The 12,025-nt window shown below is 36.9% G+C and overlaps 1 protein-coding gene across 6 annotated transcripts in view; it reads right to left on the reverse strand.

Moving 5' to 3' along the window:
* The window catches only part of RALGPS2 (Ral GEF with PH domain and SH3 binding motif 2), a 187,037-nt gene that overhangs the window by 84,136 nt on the left and 90,876 nt on the right, over window positions 1–12,025 (reverse strand). For 5 of the 6 annotated variants that reach the window (XM_021930174.2, XM_003893467.3, XM_003893466.4 and 2 more), the window contains one exon: window positions 9,772–9,864. The exons of the other annotated variant lie outside the window; for it this stretch is intronic. In XM_021930174.2, coding sequence (XP_021785866.2) covers window positions 9,772–9,864 — 93 coding nt within the window. The remainder of the gene's footprint in view (window positions 1–9,771; window positions 9,865–12,025) is intronic. 6 annotated transcript variants of the gene reach the window in all.

Here is a 12,025-nt window from a genome sequence, read left to right on the forward strand (position 1 = left end):
TGACTGCCTTTAAGAGGTAACCAGTAACCACTACTCTGAATGTTCTGTTTATCATTCCCCTCAAATTTTATTTCATTTTTGGCAAATTTTATTCCCTTTTAATTTTTATTTCATTTTTAGTCTTTGGCAATTACTTTGTTCATTAACATTGTGATATTAAAGCTTCATCCATGAAGTTGTGGGAAGCCATAGTTCATTCATTTTCACTGCTTCTATGTGTATCCTCTCTTCTCCAAAATACTTTTATAATGTTAATTTTTCTATTTTTTTTTCTTTTTTCTTTGTTAGAGTTCTTTATATATTCTGGATACATATTCTTGTGTTGGACACATTCTAGTTGGACAACTGTTGTATGTATCTCCCCCCCACTGCATCCTCTTTTCAATTTTAAGATATCTTTTGATGAACAGAAATTCTTACTTTAACATGACAAAATTTATTATCTTTTCTTTCATTGTTGGAATGAAAGATACTTTCTGTATCTTATCTAAAAAATCCTTACTTATCCCAAGCCAGAAATCTATTCAGCCAAACCAGAGAGATATTCACATATATTTTTCCTTCTAAAAAACTGAAGTTTTTCATTTCACATTTAAGCCCTTGAGTCATAAGGATTTTTGTAAATGGTGTAAGGGGCCTGATTTCATTTTTTTTCCCCAAACTGGTGACCAATTTTGCAGCTCCAATTATTAAACAGTCCCTCATTTCTTCAACTTACAATGCCATCTCTGTCATACACATATCAGAATTCTGTAAAAACAAGGAGGTATTTCTGGGTTCTTCATTCTGTTTCATTGGTAGATATGTCTAAAACTGCAAGAATCATACACTGTCCAAAGAATATAGTATATCCTGACATCTGTTAGGGCAAATGCTTATGTCCCCAACTCCCATTGTCTTCTTCAGCTATTCCTGAACCTTTGAATTTCCATATATACTTTACAATCAATCTTCCACCAGCAGTACTGAGGTATAATTGACAAATTTAAATTGCATATACTTGAGGTGTACATGTTTTAATACATATATATATAAAATGAAATTATTATCAAGCTATCATGCTAATTCACATATCCATCATCTCACAAAGTTAGTTAGTTCTTATGTATTTGTATGGTAAGAACATTTAAGATTCACTCTCTCATGTCTCACTCTCTTGAGACATGGTGGCTCAAGCTTGTAATCCTAGCACTACAGGAGGCCAAGGCAGGCAGATCACTTGAGGTCAGGAGTTTGAGATCAGCCTGGCCAACAAAGCAAAACACTGCCTCTACTAAAAATATAAAAATTAGCTGGGCAAGATGGTGGGCGCCTGTAATCCCAGCTACTCAGGAGGCTGAGGCAGAAGAATCGCTTGAGCCGGGAGGTGGAGAATGCAGTGAGCCAAGATTGCGCCACCTCACTACAGCCTGGGTGATAGAGCGAGACTCCATCTCAAAAAAAAAAAAAAAAAAAAAGTAAATAATAAAATAAAAAAAGATCCACTCTCTTAGAAAAATTCAAGCATACAATATAGTCTTATTAACTACAGTCAACTACAGTCCTCATGCTGTACATTAGATCTCCAGAACTTATTCTATCTCCATTAGTGGGTTCCTAACCTATTTGGCACCAGCGACTAGTTTTGTGGAAGACAATCTTTCCATGAACACGAATGGGGAAAGGTTTTGGGATGAAACTGTTCCACCTCAGATCATCAGGCATTAGATTCTCAGTAGGAGCACACAACCTAGATCCTTCACATGCGCAGTTCACAAATAGGGTTCACGCACCTATGAGAATCTAATGCTGCCGATGATCTGACAGGAGACAGACCTCATGCAGTAATGCTCACTTGCCTGCTGCCCACCTTCTGCTGTGGCCTGGTTCCTAACAGACCACGGACCAGTACTGGTCAGCAGCCCGGGGTTTGGTTACCCCTGTTCTAGACAACCAAAGCTTTGTACCTACTGACCCAACATTTCCCCTGCACCTCAGCAACCATTCTTCTACTTTTTGCTTCTATGAGTTCAGTTAAGATTTCACAGATAAGTGAAACTGTACAGTAGCATTTGTCTTTCTGTATCTAGCTTATTTCACTGAGGATAATGATCTCCAAATTCATCCATGCTGCTGTAAATGTAAGGCTGAATAGTATTCCATTGTGTATATAAACCACATTTTCTTTATCCATTCATCTGCTAACGGACATTTAGGTTGGTTCCATATTTTGGCTATTGTGAATAATACTGCAATGAACATAGGAGTGCAGATATCTCTTTGACATATCAATTTCAATTTCTCTGGATACATACTCAGAAATGGGATTGGTGGATCATGTAATTGTTCTATTATTATTTTGGGGGGAATCTCCATACTGTTTTCCATGACTGTACCAATTTACATTCCCACCAACACTGTATAAGAGTTCCCTTTTCTCCACATCTTTACCAATACTTGTAAGTTATCTTTTGGCTTTTTTTTTTTTTTTTTTTTTGAGGCGGAGTCTCGCGCTGTGTCACCCAGGCTGGAGTGCAGTGGCGCGAACTCGGCTCACTGCAAGCTCCGCCTCCCAGGTTCACGCCATTCTCCTGCCTCAGCCTCCAAGTAGCTGGGACTACAGGCGCCCGCCACCACGCCCGGCTAGTTTTTTGTATTTTTAGTAGAGACGGGGTTTCACCATGTTAGCCAGGATGGTCTCGATCTCCTGACCTCGTGATCCACCCATCTCGGCCTCCCAAAGTGCTGGGATTACAGGCGTAAGCCACCGTGCCCAGCCTATTTATTTATTTTAAAAATCAATTTCTTTTTTTTCGGGGAGCCTGCTCTCACTGTGTCACCCAGGCTAGAATGCAGCAGTGCAATCATAGCTCACTGCAGCTTGAACTCCTGAGCTCAAGGGATCCTCCCATGTCAGCCTCCCCAGTAGCTGGGACTACAGGCATGCAACACCACACCTGGCTAATTTTTTTGTGTGTATTTTTAGTAGAGACGGGGTTTCACCATGTTAGCCAGGATGGTCTCGATCTCCTGACCTCGTGATCCACCCATCTCGGCCTCCCAAAGTGCTGGGATTACAGGCTTGAGCCACCGCGCCCGGCCTCTTTTGGCTTTTTGATAATAGCTATTCTAACAGGTGTGAGATCATGTATTATGTGGTATTGATTTGCATTGCCCTGATGATTAGTGATGTTGAGCACCTTTTCATATACCTGTGGGACATGTGTATGTCTTCTTTTGAGAAATGTCTATTCAGATCCTTTGCCCATTTTTTAATTGGGTTGTTTTTTTGTTATCACATTGTCTGAGCTCCTTATACAGTTATGTGCTGCATAAAGACTTGTCAGTCAAGAACAAACTGCATACACAACAGTGGTCCCATAAGATTATAATACTGTATTTTTTACTGTGCCTTTTCCATGTTTAAATATACAAATACCACCGTGTTATAACTACCTACTCAGCACAGTAACACAGTGTACAGGCTTGTAGTCTAGAAGCAATAGGCTGTACCATATAGCCTAGGTGTATTGTAGGCTATGCCATCTGGGTTTGTGTGATTACACTCTATGATGTTTGAACAACAAAAAGGGCATCAAACAACACATTTCTCAGAAAGTATCCTCAGCGTTAAGCCATATATGACTGTATTTTGTATATTAATCCCTTATCAGATGTATTGTTTGCAAATATCTTCTCCCATTCCATAGACTGTCTTCTTTGCTGTACAAAAGCTTTTTAGTTTGATGCAATCCCATTTGTATATTTTTGCTTTCATTACCTGTACTTTTGGGGTCATAGCCAAAAAATTGTTGTCCAGATCCAATGTCAAGAAGCTTTTCCCCTGTGTTTTCTTCCAGTAGTTTTACAGTTTCAGGCCTCATGTTTAAGTACTAAATATGTTTTGAGTTCATTTTTGCAGATGGTATGAGGTAAGGGTCCAGTTTCATTCTTTTGCATGTGGACATCCAGTTTTTCTGACACAATTTATTGAAGAAACTATCATTTCCCCATTGTGTGTTCTTGTTATCTTTGTTGAAGATCAATTGACTGCAAATGTGTGTATTATTTTTGGGCTCTTTATTTTGCTCCATTGGTCTACAAGTCTATTTTTTGCTAACCATAATATTGTGATTACTATAGCTTTACAGTGTATTTTTAAAATCAGAGAGTATGATGTCTCTAGTTTTGCTGTTGCTCAAGATTGCTTTGGCTATTCTGAGATTTTTGTGATTCCACGTGAATTTTAGAACTGTTTTTTCTATTTCTGTGATAAATGTCATGGAAATTTTGATAGTGACTATACTGAATCTGTAGATTTATTTGGGCTGTATGGACATTTTAACAATATGAATTCTTCCAATGCACAAACACAGGATACCCTTCCATTTATTTGTATCTTATTCATTAATGTTTTATAGTTTTCTGTGTATAGATTTTTCACCTCCTTGGTTAAACTTAATTTTTGATAGTTCGTTATTAATGTACAGGAATGCAACTGATTTTTGTATGTTGATTTTATATCTTGGAATGTTACTAAATTCATTTATTTAGTAACATTCAGTTTATTTTACAGTTCCAAAAACTGGTTAGAACTCCAATAGTTCTATCCACGAACACGGGCTATTGCTCCCTCTATTTAGTTCTTTTTTAATGACTTCCTGTAAAGTTTTATAACTTTCTGCATATAGGTCTTACACATTTTATTCCACTTATTGTTTGATATTTTGTTTCTTTTGTTGATATTGTAAATGATGTCCTTTTAAATAATATTTGTTGTTTCCAATATAACCGATTTTGTATTGTTCATATATTCAACCACTTTAAGTAAACTATTTTTAAAAAACTGTGGTAAAATATATACATAACATACAATTAACCATTTTCAGGTGGCCATTTCAAGGATAACACCAACATCCATATTCAAAACTTTTTCATCTTCTCAAAATGAAACTCCATATTCATTAAATAATAACTCCCAAATCCCATTTCTCCCCATCCCTGGCAACCACCAATCTAGATTCTGTCTGTATGAATTTGATTACTCTAGGTACCTCATATAAGTAGAATTACAGGAATTATACAGTATTTGTTCTTTTGTATCTGGCTTATTTCACTTAGCATAATGTCTGAAGGTTTATTCATGGTGCAGCATGTATCAGAATTTCATTGCTTTTTAAGAGAGATGAATATTCCATTGTATGTATATACTACATTTTGTCTATTCATTCATCCACTGATAGATGTTTGGGTTGCTTCTACCTTTTGACTACTGTGAATAATGATGTTACGAACATTAAAACATATACAATAGCAATTGTATGTTGAATACAACAGTGAAATTGAGCATCCTTTTCCTTGATGTTAAAGAAAATGCTCCTAATATTTTCCCTATATAGAATGTTGTTGTCTTTTTGGTACATTCTCTTTACCGGTTAAAACAAAACAAAATCATCCCAAACCTTTCCAACTGTATCCTCTTGAATTCATCATCCATCCTCTGCAAAATCCCCATCCTTAACATTTTCTGTAAGCATTCCCTTCCTTTTCTTATAAACCTTGCAACATATGCCTGGAGGTAGGTTAGGTGTAATCTTTGCTCCTTACTCTTCACAATTTCTTCCAGCTCATTATCTCACCCTGCTCCCTAAAATCCTCCAGCTTCTCTTAAGGTGAAGGCACTAGGGTCAGTGCTGTCCAATAGAATTTTGTGCGACGGTGAAAATCTATGCCTGTGTGGTCCAACATGATAGCCACTAGCCACATGTGACTACTGAGCACTTGCAATGTGGCCAGTATGATCAAGGAAATAAATTTTTAATTTTATTTAATTTTAGTGATTTAAGTTTAATAGCTACATGTAGCTAATGGCTATCATATTAAACGAGAGAACCCTAGATTACAACACTTAATGTTACTGTCATTTATAGATCTATAAGTCATCTTTCCCCTGTATCTTAAAGATTTTGGTAGTTGGAGAAAAAAAAATCCATGAACCGAAATTATTCTTATCATAAATCTTGGTGATTGCCATTTCATGGAGATAATACTCCCAATATTCTGGTTTCTTAGTTTCTGGACTTCTGCTCCAACGATCTTATCTTCTACCACCCTTAGCTTTCACTCCCTTTCTCATTCTGATCCAGTGATTATTTGACTCCACTGTGGCTTTCAAACCAGTGACCAGCCTACCTTTTCACTGTTCATTATCTCCCTCCTTTTACTTGGTTTAGTTTCTTCGTCTGTCAATAAAACAACTCATATTTTCTGTCTTTCACCTCTTGTGCTACCCTTAACCCCTCTGGTATAAAAGCCTCAAAAAATCCCAACTCTGGTTAAACACAACTCTTGGCACTATTGAAAGCTTATGCTGAATATCTGAACCTGGCTGGAGAATACATAACTCTGCTGACTGGTTTTACTTTAAAGATACATAAGATCTATCAAACCTATTAGGTTTTCTTAGTTAATGGACTCTCACACTCTACAGATGACTTTTATATCCTCTCCTCTTTCTTCAAACCTCCAACACCTCTCCCATAACACTCTCAACTAAAGACCTTGCTTTTTTATGTCTGAGGAAACAAAACAATCAGAAGAACTTCTAAGAACCCCACCACAAAATCTACCAACTTACTTGCATCTATAACTAAATGTGTTCCCTTCCCTGCTGTTAAAATGGATAAATTCTTTTTATTTTTGAGACAGAGCTCTGTCACCCAGGCTGGAGTGCAGTCGCGCAATCTTGGCTCACTGCAAGCTCCACCTCCCAGGTTCACGCCATTCTCCCGCCTCAGCCTCCCGAGTAGCTGGGACTTCAGGGGCCCGCCACCACGCAGGGCTAATTTTTTTGTATTTTTGGTAGAGACGGGGTTTCACCATGTTAGGCAGGATGGTCTCCATCTCCTGACCTCGTGATCTTCCCAACTCGGCCTCCCAAAGTGCTGGGATTACAGGGGTGAGCCACCGCACCCGGCCTAAAATGGATAACCTCTTACTGATACACTAGAGTACTATATCTAATTCTCTTTCATCTAATCAAGCGTATCACTGGTGTAATCCCTCATTCTCTTGTCATTTTTTTCATTCTACTAGATTATTGCCACCAACATAAAACATATTGCCATTGATGCCATTTCCAAAAACAAAACAAAATACCACAAATCTTTGGTCTCACATTCCCTTCCAGATACCATATTTCTCTACAAACCACACTGCAGCCCTTTACAGTAAAATTCCTCAAGAGCATTCTCTATACTTGCTGTCCCACTTCTTCACCACCATTCTCTCAACTCCAGTCAGTTTTTCACCCCACTTCTCTACTGAAATCACTCTTCCTGAGGTCGCCAATCCTTTCCAATTATCAGGTCATCAAAAACTTTGTGCCTTATTTGAATTATTAGTAGCATTTGACAAAGGTGATCAATCTTTACTGAAACATTTTCTTTACTTGACTGAAAAATGTGTCCTACCCGTAATTTCCTTTGTTGATTCCTCCTCATTTTTCCAATCTCTACTTGGGAATCCTGGAGGCTCCCAGGGCTTTTCATCTATGCTCCCTCCTTAGATGATTACCATCTAGCTTCAAATAGTTTACACTGATCATTATAACAATCTCTCTCTAGCCCCAACCACTCCCTTAAACTTGTACATCTAACTCTGACCTTACAGTTCACATGAATGTTTACTAGCCAACTCAAGCACAGTATGTGTAAAATAGAACCCCAGCCCACAACGGTCCTTCTCTATACCTCTCCGAATATGAGTAAACAGCACCTCCATTATCTGATTCATGCTACCTCTTTGAAATAATCTCCTACCACCGGGTACCTTCCTAGCTTATTCTACTGTCAACACTGACCACTCTGCCATTTGAATGTATCTGGGCCTTTTTACTTGTTATTACCTCTACTTGGAACTCTCTTCTCCCAGATATCCAAATAAATGGTTTCCTCAATTCCTCCAGGTCTCTACTGAACTGTCATTTATCAAAGATTCTCTTACCATGTTACATAACAGTACTGTCCTGCCTTTCTTTCTATTTTTCTTCAGAGCATTTATCGCTATTTAAGTCATTTATTTATTTGCAATTTACTTTTCCCCAGCAGAATGTTAGCTGTATGAGAATCGAACATTGTCTAGATCATTCACTACTGTATGTCAAGCAATTACAGAGTGCATAGCACAATATGAAATATTTTAAAATAAAAACCATCAAAAGTTTTATTCAGATAAATAATGAAGCTGTTACCAAATAACAAGTATTATTTTCCATGCAAATACATAAGGGAAGCAATGAAAATATCTTCAAGGAAAATAAAAATTAACTTCAGAAAAATGTACCTCATTACCAAACCAAATCATCAATAGAAGTATAGGACTGGGTGTAATGGTTCATGCCTGTAATCCCAGCACTCTGGCTAAGGCGGGAGGACCGCTTGAGGTCAGGTGTTTGAAAACAGCCTGGACAACACAGTGAGACCCCATCACTATAAAAACTTTTTAAAAAATTAGTTTGGCACGGTGGCATGTGCCTGTAGTCCAGTTACTTGGGAGGCTGAGGCTGGAGGATCCTCTGAGCCCAGGAGTTGGAGGCTGCAGTAAGCTATGATCATGCTACACTCCAGCCTGGGTACAAAAAATAAAAATAGAATTTTTTTTCCACAGAGTATAATTCTTTTCCCTAAAACTTTAAAGATATAATTCATAACTGTATATTTATAATCATTTCCATTCCTCCACGAAATTCAAATTTTAAGAAAAGACAATAAGGCCATAATTACTAAAAAGAATTTTTAAAGAAAACTCTTCACACTCAGGTGTTTCTATAAAAAAGAAAAAAGAAATATAAAAAGGATCATAAGCTTTTCCATACTAATGTTTTTCCAATATAGAAATCTACACTGGTTTTCATGGGAAACATCTGTCTCTTCAGATACTATAAAAAGCAAAAGCAGCCCTTTGTTAATTAAAAACAGTTATATTTTAGTAATAAAAACATATTTTAAAAAGTCAATCATGATTTTAGCACAGGACCTTAAAAACACATTGATCCTTTGTACAAAATGTAATAGATTCTAAACAAAATCATCGCTCTTTAACATTTAAGAATAGTACTGAATATAAATAAATTTAATTGAATATAAAATTTTATTTATATAAAATCTAAATGAAAAATACCTGAAAAGATTGAGTACAGTATCATGTTACTCAAATATGAAAATACACAAATTTGCAGAGGTCAAAATTCATACTCTGATCTTGTATAAGTAATAGAACCAAATATGATTAACATAACAGTATCAGCATGTGCAGTAACAGCAAATAATTCCATGTTAATCATCAAGTTTTCCATTATTCCTAAGGAAAAAACTTAAGATTAATAATGGAAATTGAAATCAGTAAATTTTTTTTGAAACCTATGATTTAGATATTCCTCAAACTTTCCAAAAGCATAATCTTTATGATTAAATGCATTTTTTTTTTGTATTTATACCTTCCCATCAGCTGAATATTAAACACTACGTTGTCAAAGATACTGAAAGTGTTCCAACAAAAATGATTCTCTAAGGAGCAAAAACCAAGCACCAAACTGCACCCCAAAATTACCTTACACCCAGTGCACTGCTTAAGGAAAAAAAATGTAGGTATCAAAGAATAGAGTACAAAGCAATTTAAAAATCCTTATCGATTATCATTATATTAACCTTAATAAGAATTACAAAGGAAATGAATACATCTTTCCTTTCCACAGGAAATCTAACCTTTCATTAACTAAAGAATATTACTCACCGCCCATGTTTTAGTCAACCTGAAAATTGGGGCACTCTGTAAGCCAGAAACCACTGCCATAAGTGCATGAAGGTTATTCAGCTCATACAGTTTCTGAAGATTAAAAAAAAAATGGGGGAGAGGGATGAAAAAGAAACAACATGAATACAAGAAAAATTTAGACTAACAAGTACAATCTTGGCAACTGGTAGTGTTAAGCATATACTACCTTCATTACTAAGATCTGTCTTTAGAGTACCCACTATGTTTACACTAAGTTGCTTTGGTGCACAACAGAACTTACATGTTCTACTGTGGCACTGTCCCCAAGCTCGGGGAATAAATCTACCTCTAGCTGAGTAATATATTAAGAAAACCAAGGTTATGTCTCATTATCAAGTTTACATGGTATGATCACGAAAGCTGGTTTCTAGTAAACAGTCTCCCTTATACTGAACTATTACTAAGCCTCTGCTTTATGTTTCAAGTTTCAAGAAAGGGTCAACATCCAGGATTCTGATTTGGTTTCCCAACCAGTACTCCCATTATTCCATGGCAAGGGTGAAACCTGCCTTTCACAGTACAGTCCTCCTCAATTTTCTGCTTCCTCCTACCCAAATTCCCAGATCCTTTTTCCCTCATTCATGCTGAGGCACTGATTTTACAGTCTGCATGCAGAAAACTCCTACCTAACACTGGTTCCCAGTACTTTCCCATGAGATCTGCACATTTATTGCTGATTTCCCAGATTTTTAAATACTACCTGACACTTACATCCCGCAAGTCCTGTCTAAAAATTACTCATTTTACAACTGTCCTAATCCTACTACCAGGTAAGTCCCAGGTCTAGAAAATGCTGCGGATAGAGCATTTAAGTGAAAGCCCGAAGAAAACAAATAAAAACATAATAAATTAATAACACAAAACATAATATAAATCTTCACACAAGGTTATACAATCTAACTGGGAAACCATTCAACGGATGTATTTTAAGCATTTATTATACTAGGCACCATATTAGACAGCATATACAAAAATGAAAAAGACCTATCAAGAAGCTTCAGTCTAGTGAGACAGACATGAAAACAAATACAAATCCAATTTGCATATTTCTAGAACAAAAGTATATACAGCGTTCTATAAATAAAAGTATATGTAGGGTTCTACAGAATAATCAGCCTCTAACTTTGAGAGATTCTGATTTCCAGAAATGACACTTGAGAGCGAGGGGCTATGAGAAAGAGGGACTACAATATACAAACAGCACAAAGCCATGAAGGTGTCTGGAAGCTGAGTATCAGAAGTATCAGAGTATCAGAAGAAGAGAACAGAAAGGGCCATTTTTACATGTGAAGCCTCTTTGGAGGCTAGACTTACTTTCATGAGCAGTAAGAACTCCAGTGGAGGATCTGGAGAATTTTAAAATTTGAGAATGATATAACTGAATGCCAGGCATCAGTTCACAACCCTTTATCTGCAATTCTGAGATCTCAAACCTGAAAAGTCAAAGTGTTGTTTATTTGGTAAGTGTGGTCTCAAGTTCACTAGGCGGGAAAATCTAACCTGATGTGAGGCTAATGACAGACTTTACTGATCTCACTTAAGGTGAATAATTACATGTTTTGCTCCAAAAATATTAAATGTGTTTGATTTCAAGGTATTACATAAGCAGGAGGTGGAGGTGATTGCAATGAAAATGCCACAGATGGTATATGAACTACATACACCACCTTTCTAAAATCTGGAAAAAAAAGTGTATTCCTAAATATATCTGGCCCCAAATGCTTTGGGTAAGATATTATGGATGTGTACTACATTTTTGAAAGATCAGGGAGCAGAAGGTGGCATATACAGAAAGGGAATCAGTTCAGAGACTACAGTGAGAGATGGTGAGAAGGATCTGACACGTCAGTGTCAGCGGAGTTGAAGAGGGGGAATGGATTCAAAATTTAGTAAAGGCTACATACCAGAAGTCTGGCAAATTAGACACCTTGACCTACTCTTCCAATGAAAATAATTAGAACACTGGGTAAGATATGAAATACATCTTATGAAAATTCATTGTAAAGCTAGCAATAAAATTAAGAATACTTAGGACCCTAAAACTAAGAGAAGGAGAATCCAGAGATGTAAGCTGAACACCAAAGCTGGCAATCCCTTGGAGGACATACGAAAATCTGGTTAGCTTTCCAAGCTTCAGGGGACACATTGCCCAGGGCCTGCCTAACCTGTGGTGGGGGTTCCAATAAGAGACTCTCATTGCCTAAAGCAGAGA

Source organism: Papio anubis, chromosome 1 (genome assembly GCF_008728515.1).
Source record: "Papio anubis isolate 15944 chromosome 1, Panubis1.0, whole genome shotgun sequence".
In the NCBI taxonomy this organism is placed as follows: Eukaryota; Metazoa; Chordata; class Mammalia; order Primates; family Cercopithecidae; genus Papio; species Papio anubis.